General features: G+C 26.3%; 1 protein-coding gene across 2 annotated transcripts in view; it reads left to right on the top strand.

Annotated features, from left to right (window-relative positions):
- The window catches only part of Fife (regulating synaptic membrane exocytosis protein fife), a 92,227-nt gene that overhangs the window by 33,849 nt on the left and 38,378 nt on the right, over window positions 1-20,000 (top strand). For both annotated transcript variants that reach the window (XM_085659178.1, XM_085659179.1), the window contains exons 3-10: window positions 4,312-4,390; window positions 7,236-7,395; window positions 8,599-8,853; window positions 14,553-14,709; window positions 15,954-16,265; window positions 16,922-17,129; window positions 17,568-17,740; window positions 19,345-19,413. In XM_085659178.1, the coding sequence (XP_085515304.1) occupies window positions 4,312-4,390; window positions 7,236-7,395; window positions 8,599-8,853; window positions 14,553-14,709; window positions 15,954-16,265; window positions 16,922-17,129; window positions 17,568-17,740; window positions 19,345-19,413 (1,413 nt within the window). The remainder of the gene's footprint in view (window positions 1-4,311; window positions 4,391-7,235; window positions 7,396-8,598; window positions 8,854-14,552; window positions 14,710-15,953; window positions 16,266-16,921; window positions 17,130-17,567; window positions 17,741-19,344; window positions 19,414-20,000) is intronic.

Below are 20,000 nucleotides of genomic sequence, written 5' to 3'. Positions count from 1 at the left end.
AATAAATTACGCTTGAAAACGATCTTTTTTTCAAGTTTCTACGACTTTTCGTTTCGAACATATCGTCCTCGAAAAATTTTCATTCATAATTCTTACAATACAGCTGTTCGTAGTAATATAGTATAGTAATAGTAGTAGTGATAATAGTAGTAATAGTAGTTTGATGCGTATGATAGTTATGGTGCGTAAATTCTTAGAATTTACGCATTTAGATCAATGTGTCATTGATCTAATTCAAATGAAATTATTGGTCAACGTAAACGTTTTCCATTTATATGGGAATATCTTCGAAATTAAAAATCGTAGAGACTTGAACAAGATATCATTTTAAAAGGTAATATTATCTCTATTTTTTTAAATGCTTAACAATTTTTCTAAACGTAAATCCTTACGAACTCAAATTTATTTTATTTTATTTTCTAAAAAGAAAAATCAGTTTTCGACTGATTTATAGAATTGTTAATTAATAAATAAATTAGTTTTGTACCGTAAATTTTTTGAGTATTATTGTAAGCGCAAAAAAAAAGAAAAGAACGGCGAGCAACCTTGTATAGTTTAAATATAAAGGATGTCATTTCAATAATTAACAATATTGTAATATTACAATTTTATATTTTACATGTTAAAAAGAAAAAAAGAATATTTCTCGTTATATTTTAATGCGAATAAAAAAAAAAAAAAAAAAAAAAACAGAAAATACCGTCTGATCCAATTCTATTTGAATTTTTGAAATTATAAAAGAAAAAAAGAGAAAAAGAAAAGAGCAATAAAAAAAAATAGCAACGAAATCTAAAGATAGAGAGACAAAAAATAGGGGAAGAAAAGAGTACCGTGAAATGTCAACGGCAGCCGGGAAAAAAATTAATTTCTTTGTCGATATGCCACCTCGAATATCGATGCTCACATGCGTGTCCTTCTAACCCCTTTCTCTCACGTCCCCCCTCCAACCACCTCCATCAAATGCCACCCAGCAAAGCTGCCACCTCCTCCCACCCATCTGTGCGCATCCTGGCTTCTCGTTGTGTTTTTACTCTTGAAACCGCAAACTGAAATATAAAACAACTTCGTTTGTAGAATAATAATAAAAGGGAAAAAAAAGTGTTTCACCTCGCTTTTCATGAATTTCTTTCTCTCTCTTTCTCTCTCTCTCTCTCTCTCTCTCTCTCATTTATTTTCCCTCCAATTTTTTTTTCTTTCTAGATACTTTTTTCTTTTCTCTTTTAATTTATGCAACTCTTTTACGAAATTCATTTGTAGCAATTCTAAACGACGGATTAGAAATAAATAAATAACGGAAAATAAACAAAATAAATATTTCCCACTGACTTCTCTAATCACTCCTTTTTTATTGTTAATAGTAATTCTTTTCATTTTTTTTTCTTTTTCTCTTTATTTTATTTTTTCCTTTCAGGATCTTTGAGATCCTTTTTTTTCAGATCTAAAGAAAAAATTGAATTATCACGATTTTGATAAAATAAAATTGTTTATGTTCGCTTTTTGATATTAATCAATCATCGAAACGAACGTTCTATTTTTTTCTTCTTTCCTTTTTTTTTTTTATCTTATTCTTGATAATTTAAATGAAATTTTTCTTTCTTTCACTTCCAATGATCATGAAATTAAAACAGTAACAAATGTCCGTCCAATTGACATTTAAAAATGACATGATTTTTAATAAAAAGAATCTCTCAAGAAATTTTGCGTTAAAACGTTGATATCTTCGGAATAAAATTTATATAAAAAAAAAAAAAGAAAAAAAAACAGAAAGAGAAAAAAGAAAAAGAGAGAAAAAGAAAGAAAGACAAAAATAAATTATTTTCCTCTTTCCTCCGACAAGTCGATAATAATTTATGTTTAATTAAATTTTATCTAAAATTTCGTCCCATCACATATTTTAACAATGACTTGTAATTGTATTTGTAGATTACGATGTTACGAGAATGTAGGACGAAGATGATAATAATAAAAAAAAAAAAAAAAAAAAAAAAAAGGAAAAAAAAAGAAAATAATCATAATAGTAACAATAATAATAAAAATAAAGGGAAAAGAGAGGAAGAAAAAATGAGCCATGAACCTAACCAATATAATTTCGATTTAACGGGGGCGTAGGTCGGGCTCGCCTAACCGCATTACGATGATATTCTCCATACGGCTTTCTCTCACTTCCCACGTTCGCTAGACATAAATCACACGAGATTCGATCTGACGGTTAATTTCCGTCGAAGGAACGCGTCTACGGCGTGCCTATGTGAAAAACTGAAAATAAGAGAAAAATAAAAAGAGAGAGAGAGAGAGAGAGAGAGAAAAGAAACGAGAAAGAGAGAAAAATATCAGAAATAGACTATTTTTCATAAGAAACTTTAATTGGATTGAAGTCTCGTTAGTCGTACGATTCCTATTTCACGGTTACGTTAGTTAGGTGCTTTGATAAAAATCATAAATATTAAAGAAAGTTCGCGTTAACGCGAACACTTTCTTTTTCTCTCTCTCTTTCTCTCTCTCTCCTTTTCTTTTTTTTTCTTTTCTTTCTCCTTTTCTCTTTGCACTAATTTACAGAAGTAAAAAAAAAAAAAATTAATGTTTTGACGTCGATGCGACACATTTAGAATTTCGTTTTTTACGAAGATAAAGAAAACAAAAGATGAGAAGAAAAATGTCGAGGATCAATATATGTATCTACATTCGAAAGATTCGAATTAATTTTTCGATACGCAATAAAGAGAGATGATGTTAGCTGTTAACGTGAAAATTTCTTGCTTCATTGATTTTGAAAGAAAGATTCGCTTTTATGAGAGAATTGGTGGGAGAACGAAAAAAAATACAGAAGTCAATTTATATGCAAGACGTTAGAATTATGATTTTTATGACGGTGAAGGGAAGGGGGAGGAGGTATGGGGATATAAAAAAGGAATATGTAAAAAAACCATCGAATACGTATTTTCAACGTGTATGTTAGTAAATTCTTTCTCTCTTCTTTTTTTCTCTTTTTCTTTTTTTTTTCTTTTTTTTTTGTTTTTTTTTACGATTTTACTTTTAAAAAATCGAATAAATTTCATACATCCAGAGACGTGTATCGATTTCACGAAACGATATTGACAATGCATTCAATCTTCATTTTATTTTTCTCGTTGATATGATATACAGATCATTGCCATCCGAGAATAAGGGGGTAATTGAGTAAAATTGGAAGAGGCGTTAAGAAAATGGGTATCGTCCTTCTGCTTGGAAAGTGACTGAATATTTGAATAGGTCCTCGCTTCGCTTGATATACCCTCAAGGATTTTTAGATGATATCCGAAAGATATAAAACTCTAAGGGTGAGATGTGTGAGAGAGAGAAAAGAATATATATATATATATATATATATATATATATATATATATATATATACATATAGAGAGAGAGAGAGAGAGAGAGAGAGAGAGAGAGAGAGGGAGAATAATAATAGGAAAGTATATCCAAAAATTATATTTTGGATACCATAGGGTATCCAAAAATTATCTATACAGCTTCATTATTTTTAATGAAATTCAAGATGTCATATATACTGAATTATTAAATAAGAATATTAATAATAATCTATCATTTTCAAAAAGATTCTTTTATATTTTGAAGTAATAATTTTACAAACATTCGTGTATATATATATATATATATATATATATGTGTGTGTGTGTGTGTGTGTACATATAAGTAGTGATTTGTATAACATTGTATTTATATTCAAATGCTGCTATGTATGTACATTTTAACAATTCCATGTCAATTCGTTTAATAAAAGCTGTGATTCTTATTTTTAAATTGTCTATCTGTGTCTATCAATCGATTATTGTATACAATATTTTTGACTAATCCCCGATATATAGGTATCAGAGATTGTAACGTTGGGATATCCAAATGGTTATTTAATTGCATTTTAGAAATGTATTTATTGTTCAGAGATTTGCGAATATGTTCAAGGCCTAAAAAAAATGTTGCTTTTATACAGGAGAGATGAAAAAAAAATGTAATAAATTTTTCCGCGTTAAACCATACAACAGGGAAATTGTTTACACTTGTTGATTTATATATTATAAAGAAGATAGAAGTTGTATAAATAAGTTTTAGACACTTTGTATACATATACATACGTATGTACAAACACGCATGTATGTGTATGTATCTGTCTGTAACTCTCTCACTCTCTCTCTCTCTCTCTCTCTCTCTCTCTCTCTCTCTCTCTCTCTCTCTTTCTTTCGTATAAACAATTATTCGTTTAACTGTTAATATTTATTTTTTCTAACCTTTTTCCTTCTATTTTTGTTTTTTCAGTTACGAAATTGGCTCCAGCTAAAGTTACACCGGTCGAGGAGATACAACCGAAAGAGGATACCATTGATTCGATTATAAAGTGAGTATAATATTACGTTTAATAAAATTTTTGTTAGTTTTATCAATTCGGCACTATTTCGAACGAGGTCAGAGTGATAAAAGTGAAATATTATGTAGCTTAGTTAAATTGTAAAGTTCAGTTAAATTGTAATTGTAAAGTTAAATACGATATCGTTATAATGCTATACACATTTATATACACACTCAATCATTTTATATAATATTTATATATAATATATTATTTATTTATTTTATTTAATATTTATTTATATCATTTATATATATATATATATTAAATAATAATTATTATTATTAAAATAATAAATAATATATATTGTAAATATAATATATATATTGTATATAATATATATATTGTAAATATAATATATATATATAATATAAATAATATATATTGTAATTGTAAAGTTAAATATGATATCGTTATAATGCTATACACATTTATATACACACTCAATCATTTTATATAATATTTATATATAATATATTATTTATTTATTAATATTTATTTATATCATTTATATATATATATATGTATATATTAAATAATAATTATTATTATTGAAATAATAAATAATATATATTTGCACATTATATAGATAGATAGAATTTTTAAATATTTAAAATATTTAATATATGGGATATATATTGGATTCTATGAGATTTAAAATGAATAACTAAAGGAATAAGAAAAATTTTCTTAGAGAAGAAAAAAATGAACGAAATAAATAATGATATCTCAAATCTTTATCGTGTAGTAATCAATTGGTGCAACAAGTTCTTGAGCACGATAAAATATTAAACGATATTTAATTTTACAATAGATCTTCTTCAAGGATCTTGTTATATTTTACAATAAGAGCAATCTCAGCAATCTATGTTAATGGAATTACTTAATAAAGTTAATTCACGATGAGCAAACCAGATTTCTTTATTCTCTCTCTCTCTCTCTCTCTCACTCTCTCTCTCTCACTCTCTCTCACTCACTCACTCACTCACTTTATCCATCTGCACATCTATCCATCTTATCTGATCTGATCTTTATCTTTTCTTTTGCACTGATACGAAGCTTGTTCGTAAAATAAGAAACAAAAAAAGAAGAAGAAAGGAGGGAAAAAAGATTTAAAAGATAAAGAAATGAATAATTGAGTTATCATGCTTCGTTGTGTCGGAATGATATTGAATATACGAATGAGGGAGAAAGAAAAAGAAAAAGAACGATAGAAAGAGAGAAAAAAAGAAAGAGAGAGAGAGAGAGAGAGAGAGAGAGAGGTCGAAGATTAATGAACTTTCCGGTCTCACGTCGTTCGTTCCTCTTTCTCCTTATTTTCCGGAAATGAAAATTTAAAGTTTGAAAATTTTTCAGACGTGCTACAACCATACCGACTACGTTCGTAAAAATCAATTCTTCCTAAATGAAATAGTACCTACATGTACATACATATGCTTCATGCTGTCTAACCATAATGTTAGAGAAATAAGAAAAAAAAAGAGAGAAAACGTTTAAGCGATTTAAGGTATTTAAATGATATTGAATCATTATTAAATCATGATTCATGTTTATAATAAAATATCGTTATTATGCAATATAAGTGATGTAAGCCTGAAGAAATTTATAACGCATAATTATTTATACTGATCAAAATATTCATATATAAAATATATGAATATTATATATAACCGTTTGATTTTAAAAGTGACATAAGTTCATTTTATGAAAAAAATTGTTAAAGCTAATGCTTATTACAAATTAACATAAAATTTCTTCTTTTTTTTTTTTTTTTTCTTTTTTATAGAAAAGAAAAAAAACAAAACTATGGACGCCGCCTTTTCAAAATCGACGGCTCATATATCGATCATTTTTATTAAAAAAAATTTTTAACAATTGTTCAATAAAAATATTACTGATCAAATGAATAAAAGTAAATAACGAAGTATCGTTTTGGAAATTTGTTTAAAACTTTTTAGTGAAATTTTTTAACCTTTTCTTTTTTTTTTAATATTTTGTGTAATTGAATGAAATAGAAAATATAAAATTGTAACTGAATGATAAAAGTAAGAAAATTAATTTGTTGCAAAAACTGAATAAATCCTTTTTTCCTTTATTTTTTTTATTTTTATTTCTATTTTCTTTTATTTCTTTTTTCTTTTTGTTTTTTTTTTTTTTTGTTTTTCATATTTATTCAATTTTTTATTCATTTATTTATTCTTTTTTTTATTTTTCTTATTTCAATATGTATGTTTATTATCACGTAAAATTAATCAATACAAAAATTAATAAAATATTATCAAATGTCTACGTGGTCTAATTGATTTCAGTAAAGAAACGTTTCAAACGACAAAAGTTGTTAGATTTTAAAGAGGAAAATATGTAATAATATTTTTTACATCCATTTTGTAGAAAAAGTGTTTCTTTTTCTTTTCAACGACAATCGATATGTTATACTTAACAAAAGTTAAACAATATTTAAAACTTAACTAAAGTTGGTTAACGAGCGTCTAAAGTGTATCAATTTTTCGATATTCCAAACGTGTTATGACACTTTTGAAGTTTAACGATATTTGTTAAAGTACACGATTAAGGCGACAAGTACGATTTACGATATTGTTACGGTAATTAAAGTATTGGAAAAAAAAAGAGTAAAAAAGAAGAAGAAAAAGAAAGAAATCAAAGCGAACGAAAAAAATTCATCGAGTTCGAGATCGTTCGAAATCAATCTTCTCGAAAGTAAATTTCTTTTTTTCTTCTACTTTTTTTCATTGTCTTTTTATTTATTTTTTATTTTTATTTTTATTCTTTTGTACGCACGATCAAATAAATTGGAAAAAATTGATTGTTACAACAGAAAGCCGGAGACAGGAAGTAAAACGAGCAGCGGTGAAGAATGTAGAGTTTGCCGGAAGTCCTTTGGACCAGAAGAAGCTTCGAGGACTTGCTGCGAATGTCTACAAAAAGTTTGCGAGGATTGTGCCTCGTACTCGACGACAACGAATTCAGACGATCAGGTAAAAGTTCTTGATGACTATTTATCGTTTCGCTTGATGACTATTAATTCACATCTTGAAATATAGTATAACTTTTAATTTTGAAGTAAGAGAGAGAGAGAGAGAGAGAGAGAGAGAATGAGAATAGCATAAAAAAAGCAAAAAATAGAAAGAAAATTAATTACTATAAAAAATAAATAAAAATATTCCATAAAAAAATCGAAATTGAAATTCAACAAAAAAATTGTTTACATGTGAACTTAATTTACGTGAACTCAAATTTACGTGAATAATTATTTGTAAATAAATGACACTTCTTTTTTACTTTTCTTCTTACTTTTCTTTTTCTTTTCTTTTTCTTCTCTTTCTTAATTAATATCAATTTTAATGTTAATAATTAAAACGTACAGTGATAATTTTTCGTAGATAATTAATTTTAATCTTACGTAGATAATTACGTTTACGATTAATATTTAATTAATTTTAATAACGTACATACATATTTATGTGGATAAAAATCAATTAAATATCTTCCTTTTTAATTAAATTCAATCATATGTGTATAATTGAAAATATGAAAAAATTTGATGAAAATCTTTTGATAATTAATTTCAATCATATGTAGAAAATTAATTGGAGATCAATGACGATTATTGTTGATAATTAATTTTAATTGTATTATGTAAGTAGATATCGATCACAAATTTCTTTGTTTAATTAATATTAACTGTATATGGATCATAATTAAAAAGTGAAAAGTTTTATGATAATTTTTCGATAATTTAATTAGTATTATAAATATGCAATTAAAAGATAACCTGTTAAGAATATATCGTTAATTAATAAATTAACTAACTTAATAATTAATTAAATAATTAAATAATGAATATATATATTTTTCGATTTTAATATATACCACCTTATAGGTCATATAGGTGGTATATCTTTTTTTTTTATTTTTTACTTTTTTCGTATTTTTTATAACACCTATATTCATATACATATACATACACACACATATAAATTCATCGAAATTTATATACACTCTAATCTTTTAAACATAATTTTTTTACAATAATATATATACACACACACACATATATACACATACAATATATATATATATAAATTTAAAAAAATTATAAATATTTATAGATATATAAATTCTAATTATATACACATATATATAGATATAAATTTGTGAACTTTTACGTACTATTGTAGTCGTCTTGGAGATGCAGTGTTTGTCGTCGAAAAATTGCCTCGAGGGACCAGCCGATCGTGACGCAAGAGTCAACAGATTCTCTTCTTGAAGTGCCGATTCTCGAAGCATTGCAAAGAAGACATAGCGATGCAAGACTCGGTTGTCAAAGTGGTAGTCAACTAGGTGGTTTTGGAAGTGTTTTGGCACCACCAAAGGGCATAGAAATTCGAAGACACTCTGACGTATCACCTGCCAGCTTGAAAGAACTCGAAAAGGTATTAGAAACATCATTATTATAATTAAATTTATAGATTTGATTTAGAACGATAAAAGAAAAATTGAAAATGAAATAAAAATATAAACGGGGAAGATCATAATATGGTTTCCTATTCTTTACGTTAATTTACAAAAAATATACGTATGATTAATTTAAATGCCTGCCTCGTTTGGTATATTGATTTTGATATTGTTTTAAATAGCCATTGAATTTATTTATTAAAGATTTATAAAAATATTATTTTTTTTTTTTATTAGTAATGAAGATCTATCGAATTCGAACCACGTTTAACGCATTAATTTAAATGTAAATTTAATGTAGCTATTCACTAAATCCATTTATTGGAAATTATAAAAGAATTATATTCGATCAGTAATGGAACAGAAAATGTAGATACATTTAACAATATATTGATTTCAATCTCAATTAAAATATCTATATCTATATATATATATATATATATATATATATATATATATATATATATATAGATTAATCTATATATAATATATATTAATCTATATATATTAATCTATAGATTAATCTATATATATAATATATATTAATCTATATTATTTATATAATTATCTATATAATCTATATATATAGATTAATCTATATATATATATAGATTATATGATAGATAAAATAAGATTATATATATATTACTTATTACAACTTGCAGTACATTTACTTGATATAAATTATAAAAAATTAAAATATATAATACTCACGCTTAATGATTAATTAATTATTAATCAATGAATTAAATTATTCGTTATAATTACTTATTAGAAAAAAGAACAGAATCAATAGTAATTTTTATCAATAATGAAAATTCAAATCCAAAAGATCTAATTTAAAACATTAATATGAATATTAATAATATTCACATAATATTGTTAATAATTTTCACACATCCATAAAATGGATTCAATTATATATTATATACCTCTTGAAACCATATTCTGTATCTTCCATTATCCGTTAAACCCGAGCAATAATCCAGCCAGCAGGAACGAAAATTAGTATCGTTGTAATTAACATGTGACCCAAGAGAAATGTCGTTTCTCAATGTGTTTCGCTTTGTGTAAGCTAATGGCTTCGTTTCATGGTGTTCAGCTGTTAACAACGGAGGATGATGGCTTTTATTGCTTTATCCATAGCTTCTTGCCTTCACACGGACATATATCCATATATATGAGGTTTGAGCAACTTATTGCGCAAACATATATATATCTGCAATTTACATTTACATACGTACATACATACATATATACAATACATACATACGTATATACGTATGAGATGTGATCAAAACGTGTTCGACATTTTTATTTATTTGATAAATTATGTAGTCATTTATTCTTCTGAATTAAAATTTTTAAAAGTTAAAACTAATCTCCCATTGTATATAATATTCATTGGGTACAATTCACTCAAGAATTTTTATTATGGATGTAATATCTTCGATGATTTTTAAAATATTGATCTTTCATTCATGCTTTTTTTTTTTATTTGTAATATTTAATCTAATTTGAATGAGAATAAAAGTAAGAGAGAAAGAGAGTATAAAAAGATGAGAAAGAGAGAGAGAGAGAGAGAGAGAGAGAATGAGAGAGTATAAAAAAGTGAGAAAAAGAGAAAGAGAGAATGAGTGAATGTGAAAGATAGTGAAAGAGTGTAAAAGAGAATGAAAAAGAGTAAAAGAGAGAGTAAGTTACAGAATGACAGAATAAAAGGCTATGAAAGAGAGTTTTAGAGAAAGAAAGAGAGAGAGAGAGAGAGAGAGAGAGAGTGTGTGTGATTGAGACGTACAATTGAGACGAGTGATAGTGATTTGACGTACATTTTTTTGCGATAATCACATATGGCCTTTGTTTTGTTTCGATCGACATTGGAACACTTAATCTTATTTTAAATAAAAAATTTTAATAAGATATTTAAATCGCATCTAAACAAATTGATCATAAAATCCAATTAATTCGAGTAATATCGTAGGAGAAAAAAATAATTGGCGTATAAAGATATTAGGCATATGAGTATATTGTCCTACAAAAAAAAAAAAGAGAAGATAGAAAGAAGAAAAATAAAAATTATTTTCATCGAATATTTTTGTTGTCGAAGATTTAATAATAGAATACGCGGACATTTTTTGATATCACATCTTGTACCTATCTTATCACACATATCGTATTATGTATACACACGTGCAGTACATACATGTACATGCATAGATACATAGTTAAATAAGAGATAGCACGGCTTTGTTTTTCAATGTTTTCAAAAAGATTCGATGATATAGATTACGATATATGTAGATATTAAAACAATAGAACAAAACATAGCACAAAGTAAAAACACACGTTGAATCTCTTTTTTTCCTTTCCGTGAGGGAAAAAAGTAATGAAGTAAAGAAAAAGAAAAAAATAAGAAAAGAGGAAGAAGAAGATAATAGACAGAAAATTTTTTTTGTTCTTTGGACCTTCCAATTCGTGAAATAAAAATTCTAGCAAGCTTCTTTATCAATTTTTTTTCTTTTTTTTTTTTTCTATCGATGAAACATCTCTCTCTCTCTCTCTCTCTCTCTCTCTCTCTCTCTCTCTCTCTCTCTCTCTCTCTCTCTCTCTCTCTCTCTCTCTCTCTCTCTCTCTCTCTCTCTCTCTCTCTCTCTCTCTCTCTCTCTCTCTCTCTCTCTCTCTCTCTCTCTCTCTCTCTCTCTCTCTCTCTCTCTCTCTCTCTCTCTCTCTCTCTCTCTCTCTCTCTCTCTCTCTCTCTCTCTCTCTCTCTCTCTCTCTCTCTCTCTCTCTCTCTCTCTCTCTCTCTCTCTCTCTCTCTCTCTCTCTCTCTCTCTCTCTCTCTCTCTCTCTCTCTCTCTCTCTCTCTCTCTCTCTCTCTCTCTCTCTCTCTCTCTCTCTCTCTCTCTCTCTCTCTCTCTCTCTCTTTCTTTTATCGTTTGTAATACTACCTATCATTTCTCATCGAATATTTATGTATGTACATACGTCGTTACTTATATACATGCACACGTAGAAATATATTCGTATAGATTGTTCGCGCAAACTACAATATCGATGAAGCTGTGCGTGCTATTAAAAAAAAAAAAAAAAAAAAAAAAGAAAAAAAAACAAACGAACAAAAAAAAATGGAAAAAGACAGAAAAAAAGAAACAATATTCGAACGGTGAAAAATACTTCGTGGATTAAACAAAAAGACTGGAATAGTCTATCGATCGAATTCGTAGTTACATTGAAAGATTTTTATAGAACATTTTTATATATCGTAATTTTTATTACTACTATTACTATTATTATTATTATTTTTTTTATTATTATTATTATTATTATTATTATTATTATTATTATTATTATTATTATTATTATTATTATTATTATTATTATTATTATTATTATTATTATTATTATTATTATTATTATTATTATTATTATTATAGCTATTACTGTTTATGGATCAAACTTTTTATTAGACTAATAGATTTTTATAAAAATTCGAATATAATATAATAATATATTATTATAATTATTAATAATATATTATTATAATATATTATAATAATATATAATATTATAATTATAATATATTAATATATTAATATAATATTATATAATATTATATTAATATTATATTAATATAATATTATAATATATTATAATAATATATTATTATTATTATTATTATTATTATTATTATTATTATTATTATTATTATTATTATTATTATTATTATTATCATACAGGATAAACCGAATATTACTAATTGATTTTAAACCCTAAATCGTGAACCTTTTAGCTTCACTCGTAGCTTAGTTAGTCTTGTAGTTTCATAAATTGAAAATATAAAAACAATAAAAAGAAAGAAATAAAATGGCCTAAGGAGTCTCTCGATAAAGGGTAATTGATATTTATTAAAATCACCTAGAAACTTTTGAATTGCGTCCTTTATAATGATTTAAAAACAACTAAGTTATATTCTATTGCCGTTCTTCTTATTTTACTATGAACATAATTATTATTGTTATAGATCAGATTTTTTGATTGAATTCAAACTTAGTTATTTATAAAAACTTCCAATGTCGTAAATAAAAAATAAAAGTAATTTTTTTGTTCTATTTTAATTAACCTTGTTATTGATATTATGATTAATTTAGTTGTCATAATGTCGAGAGTTGGAAAATTTAACGTTACCTAACGAAATATTCTTTTATGTTTTGCTCGAATGATAAAAAATAAACCGCATATTTTTAATCGACTTTTCGTTGTAATAAAATCGTACGAAACACTCAGTCGGAAATAATCGAAAAAAAATTTCGCAAATATAAAAAATACTGCACATGGATTGATATTTTCGATGGTTTTTACGAATAAATATTTGTTTTCTATGATAACAAATAAAGAAATAAAAAACAAGAGAGAGAGAGAGAGAGAGAGAGAGAGAGAGAGAGAGAGAAAGAGAGAGAAAGAGAAAGAAAGAGAGAGGAAGAGAAAAGAAAGAAGAAAAGTGGTAATATGGTAATATAAACAAAAAAATATATTCAGAAAAAAAGGTTCGATGAAAAAAATAGTAAAAATTTGTAATTTTATTAAATTCCGTGGTGCTATTAAATTTTATGAAAATTTAATAAACAAATATTTTCAGTGAATAAATTAATAAATAGATATGTTAAAAAATAAATTAATAAATAAAAGAATAAATAGATATTTTCATCATTAATAATAAATAAATTAATAAATAGACATTTTCATAATTATTAATAAATAAATTAATAAATAAATATTTTCATTATTAATAATACGTTTTTAATATTTATCGACGAGATTTAATTAATAAACAATTACGACGATAGGATAATAATATAAAAATATCAAAGATGATAATTTAAAAAAAAAAATCCTTTTGACATTACCAAAGATATTGTATTAAAAAATATAAAAAAAGTGTCAATAACGTACATGACAATGACATTAAAAAAAAATATATATATATATATATATACACACATAACGTTACAAAAAATGTTAATGATGATGATAAAACGATGATTATAAAAAATATTATATTATATTAACGTCAATAGCAATGACATTACAAGGGATATGCATAACAATATCATATATTAGAATCAAAAATAAAAAAAAGAAAAGAAAAGTATTATATTACGAAAATATTAATGACAATGACATGCATGTATAAAAAAATATTATATTAACAAAATGTCAATGACAATACCGTAAGAAAAGAAAGAACACCATAACAAAAAAAAACAACACCATAACAAAAAAGAAAGAAAGAAAGAAAGAAAGAAGGAAAAAAAATACTCACGATCGGTAAATACTAATCTATTTGAAAAACACACGTTACATATTGTATATGGCATATATTAAGCTTTTGAATGTTATCGAAGTGCATAACAAGCGTAAACACAAGATCATAATGTGTACATATCTCGATCATGGAATACATACGACAACATAACATCAGCTTGTTGAATCGAATTCTATAACACGCATACACCCATGCAATCAACTACCCAATCACTCACCCATCCAAGCACGTACACACACGCACGCGCACACTTACATACACACAGACAGAAAGAGACAACGCATATCTTCATCATAAATGTATGCAATGGTGTAGTCAGCCTCGAGCTCTAATCGTCGTATCGTAATGTTGTAGTTTCGAAAGGTTGCAGGGGAGCGCCGAGACGAACTCAAATGGGAAAGAGATCTCGATCGTAAGAGTAAATCTAGAGGTGGATCACCGGACCGTCATCAAGCGGATAGAGGAAGAGGAACGAGTCCTCAGAGGGTCGTCAAGAGTTCTCAGCCTACAGGTAAAAATCTAATTTATAAATCCTTCTGGATATATCGCGAACTTTGTTGAAATACTAGTTAAACCAAAAGTGTTTCTAGACAATTCTTAGACTCGATGGAACCATTTTTTTTTCGAAACTTCTTCTTTTCTTTTTTAGCTTCTCTCTTTAAAAGACATATAAATTTTATCAATCATACTCGATTCATTTCGACTCAAGATAACGATGTTATTTTATTGATTTTGTAATGTTACTTATGGTCATACGATGTTATCAGAGCTTCCTAATTTTTTTCCTACTTTTTTTTTTCTTTTTTTTTAAGTATCAATTTCATCGTGATTGATTTTTTTCTTCGGAATTATTTCTATTTCCAATTTGTTTGAAAATATAATTATTTGATTTGAATAAAAAGCAAGGTTTATAAAAATTTCATTTTATCGTTCGATATTATTTTAAAAATGAATTATGAATTTCGTAGCTTTACAATCTGAAAAAAAAAGAGAGAGAGAGAGAAAGTTAAGCCAAAACGATTGATGAAATTGATTTTTTAAATAACTTAGCAACTTTTGACCTACCAATAGACTTTTCAATTCAAATGATATTTAAAAAATAATATTTTTAATAGTTTTTATTGTTAATATATTTGTAACACTATTATTATAGGGAATAATGAAAATGATGAAAATTTTTTGTCTACGTGCAATTATCTTTATTTGATAATAATTCGATTCGATAAAGTAATATTATTTGACTGTTTTTTAGAAAAAAAGAAAAAAGAAGAAGGAAAAGAAAAAGATAAAAAAAGCAAGAAATTCTTTTTTATACTTGTAATTAATTCTTCTTTTTATTTTTTATTTTTTAATATCATAATTTGATTTTAAAAATAATTTTAATCAATATAATAATATTCTTTTTGACAAATAATAAAAACAAACATTTTTCAATTATATTCATTCAATTATTCATTATCATTCTCATAGAAATAATATTAATCTTTTCAATGATATAACGTTCTCGTATGGCAATCGTAAAATTTGTTTTATAAAAGAGAAAAAAAATTTATTTAAAAATATTTAAAAAAAAAAAACAATTTTTTTCTCTTTAATATTTTTCTAGAAAAAAACAAAAAAAAACAAATAAAAATAAAAAGAAAATAAAAAGAAAAAAAAATAAGAAAGTAAGTACTTCTTAATTTTTTTTTTTCTTTTCTTTATAAATAAATTGAAGTACATTGAAGAGCGTTAATTAATCTTTTCCAAAAGTAGAATCGGAAATGGCGGGTTCGGGTGACATAGACGATGAGGAAGAACGTAGACGACGTGCCCGTCGTAGTGGTAGTTCAGTCCGTCGTAAATCTTTTGTGACAAGACAGAGATCTTATGACGACGAGATCAAACCAGCTGGGACAATGGCCGGAAGTACGAGTCAGTCTCCGCATCCGGATACCGGCCTTGGACTTCCGGCACATTTGCCAAGACGTGCTTCGGCCTACGACGTTTACACGCCACCCGGAAGTACCGGCTTGAACGCAAACGCCATTGCTTCAGCTCAACAAAGGGTCTCCATTTCGGCTCAAGGTACCATTTTATTGATTATGTGATGTTATTTATGATCATGCGATATTATTAGAGCTTACTAATTATTTTTCCTTCTTTTTTTTTTTTTGTGTAAAAAAAAATCATACTTTCGTCGTAGTTGAGTTTTTCTTCTTTGGGATTTATTTCCATTTGCAATTTGTTTAAAGATTTAATTATTTTTACTTGAATGAAAAAAAGAAAAAAGAGAAATAAGAAAGAAAAGGGATTTCTAAAAATTACATTTTATCATTCGATATTATTTTACATTAATTTTGTGTTATAATAATTTAATGATAAATTTTATCCTAGTTTATAATTATTTTATTATTTAATTGCATTACTTTACATTAATTTATATTATAATAATGTACATGTATATGTGAAAGTTAAATATGTATATATATATATATAAATATATATAACTTTTATGATCACTAATTAATAATTAATTTTATTTTTTTTCTCATATAATTTAATTTATAACTTCTTTTTATTACACATAAGTTTACGTTATTATAATAATATGATATAAGATAGTCAATATACGAGTTAAATTAGATTACTTTTTTTATGATGAATTTGTTTTTGTTTTATTTATTAAACGATCAATCAATTTATTTTTATCCTTCGTGTCATTTGGATCATTTGTTGATTAGGTGCTCGTGAACCAGATGATAGGCCAATGACACGCAGAGCATCATTTCGCACGGTGAAACCAATCTTACCATATGAGGTTGGTCCTGAAGATGAGAAGATCATTAATATGGATCCGACTCCGGTTACTGTGGTCCAACAAACAGTAACACAATCGCCCGTTTTGGTACCTGACGAGGAAAGACGTTCCAGGCGAAGAGGATCACAATTGTGAGAATATAAAAATTTTCTAAATTTTAATTAGAATACTTTTTTTGTCTTTTACCTGTTTGCATCATCGAGTCTCTATTTATTAATCTTAACGATAATTAATAATTTTTATTTTTTAATCTCAATCATAAATGAAACCTCAAAAACTGCAGATATCTTTTAAATTCTAAATTTTTATTAGAAAAAAAAATATATATATATATATTAATTATCAAGATCTTTTTCTTTAGATTGAATCTTGTACTATATAGAAATCTACATGTTAGACTATAAATATAAGAATGATAAAATGAAAAATTTAAGATAACACGAGACTAGATTCTATAATATCCAATAAATCTGACCTTTCATACACGCACTCACACGCACACACACACACACACATATATACATATGTGCGTATTTATTTTATAAAAAAAAGATAAAATGTCTTTCTAGACCAGACTTAAACGCGATAAGGGCACTAACATCAGCTCCAGGATCAGTCAAAGCCGCACAACCAGCTGCTGTCAGCAGAGTTACAGCAGAGGAACGTGACTTACCTAGACAAGGTAGTCTCGTTGATGGGGAGGGCATTAAGATCGTTATTCATGACGTCGACAGTGATCTAGGTACGTTACAATAGCAACTTAATATAATATTTAACACTTCATAATTTTTATCGTTGACGAAATTTTACGATCGATTAATTTTAATTATTAATTAATAATTTTTTTTTTTTTTTTATCATATAAAATTCATTATAAGATTTTTTTATACGATTAAAACCTTGTCAAATAATTATATTGTACGAATCGTACAAAAAATTTTAATTCATTCGATAAGATTCATGGAATAATTATTATTAATTATTAATTAGTAATCGTAAAAATATTTATAATTTTGATCAGATTATATTCATTATTGCAATATTATTTATTCATAATCAATTAATAATGAATTATTAAATTTGTAATTGTTATCGGATAAAATTCGTTATTATAAGATTTTATGATTAATTAATATGAAATAGGAATTATTTATAGGAGATTAAAGTAAAAGTAAAAGTAAAACGTTAAAGTGAAATAAAATTAAATAAAATTTTAAACAATATTTCCTTTAATTAAAGCTCACTGATCCAATTGATTAGAGAGATTATCTACCCCATGGAGAGAAAAAAAAAGTAATAAAAAAGAAAAGAATGCAATTTGTTAAAAAATAAGCAACGTCAGGTAACACAAAGTTAACTTTATTGAGCGAACATGGCGTCGCACGTATATCGGATGGAATCGACGGTATGTCCAAAATCGCCTTTACGCTAGATCAAGCAGAAATCGTCTGTTGTAAAGAAAAAATCCAAATCTATCGATACTCTTCTCTACGATCTCTTCTCTTCATGTTCTCTCTTCTATCATTCGTGCTGTGGACATTTTAGTCTTTCCTTTCATTTTCACGGTCGATGAATTCCGTTTATTAAATGCGAATTTTCTTTTCTTTTTTTTTTCTTTTTTTTTTCTAAATACTACCTGCGATAAATATTACGAACAATTGCATAATGTATGTTAATCATTGAAAAATTTTAGTCATAATGAAAAATTAGAAAAAGAAAAGAAATTGTTTTTATCATTTGTTATTAAATCAAATTTAGACCATTTTGTCGTGATCGAGCAAAAATTTGAAGGAAAAAAGAAAAAAAAAAGAAGAAGAAACCAAAAAAAAATTAGATTGCGTTTAAAAATTTTAAAATTCCATTTGAAATCATCTAAACGTCTCTGTTCATAATTTTTTTGTCAATAATGAAATTGTCAAGCCAATAATGAAATGTAAATTGTGAGCTAAATAAAAAGTCAAAAGAAGAGGAAAAAAAAAAAAGAAAAATTATTCATTTTATATCAGGTGAACAAATTTTTATTAAGCCATTGTCATATAATCAATATTATATGTTTGTCTGATCGATCGATCAATCAATAAAACATAAACAAAAGGCAAAGTTCGTGAAAATTAGATTATATTTAAAACCAAATAAATAACACACACACACACACAGACACATATGCATTTGAAATCAGTCAAACACATCTTTCGTCTGAAAAAAAAAAAGAAAAATAAGAAAGAAAAACATAAAGGAAGTGTAAATATGAACGTTAAAAGGACCAATAAAAGCATTTGTACTTACCTAAATGAAAAAAAAAAAAAAAAAAAAGAACACCCTAACGTATAAGTTCTTATTTTACAGTGCCACGATTGAACTCAAATAGAAGAGTGAAGCTGAGGAGAGACCCGGTCATGGACAAAGGACACAGAAGTGAGTATATACATAAACATATATATATACACAGGAGTTCGTCCTCTCTGTCTCTCTCTCTCTCTCTCTCTCTCTCTCTCTCTCTCTACGACAAAATTTAATTACTCTCTCACAATCATTGAGAGAGCAGAGCAGAGCAGAGCAGAGCAAAGAAAGAAAGAAAGAAAGAAAGAAAGTAAGCTTTAGCGTAGGATGAAGGAAAAACTAATCGGATAAAAAGAAAATCTTCCCTGGGTAATATCGGAAATGGTGCCGTATAAAGAATACCCATTTTCCACTTCCGAAACTCCACAATTTCCAACGAGCATTCGCCTCGTATTCACCTTTTGTTAGATTCGTTTGGATAAAAAAAAAAAAAAGAAAAAAAAAGAAAAAGGAAAAAAAAGAAAAATCATGAGTAAGGGGCAAAAAGGAAGAGAGAGAAAGAAGACCGAGAAAGAGAGAAAGAGAGAGAGAGAGATAGAAATAAAAGAAAAAGATAGAGAGAGAATGAGAGAGAGAGAAAGAGTAGTGCCGCAACATTGGTTGTACAAGGAGAGAGAAAAAGAAAAAGATAGAGCTAAAAGTGAGAGCAGTGTCGCAACATT

This window comes from Vespa mandarinia, chromosome 9 (assembly GCF_050613455.1).
Source record: "Vespa mandarinia isolate Hongniang chromosome 9, ASM5061345v1, whole genome shotgun sequence".
Taxonomy (NCBI): domain Eukaryota; kingdom Metazoa; phylum Arthropoda; class Insecta; order Hymenoptera; family Vespidae; genus Vespa; species Vespa mandarinia.
The sequence above is the reverse complement of the archived record's forward strand: the minus strand, read 5'-3'. Positions and strand labels throughout refer to the sequence as shown.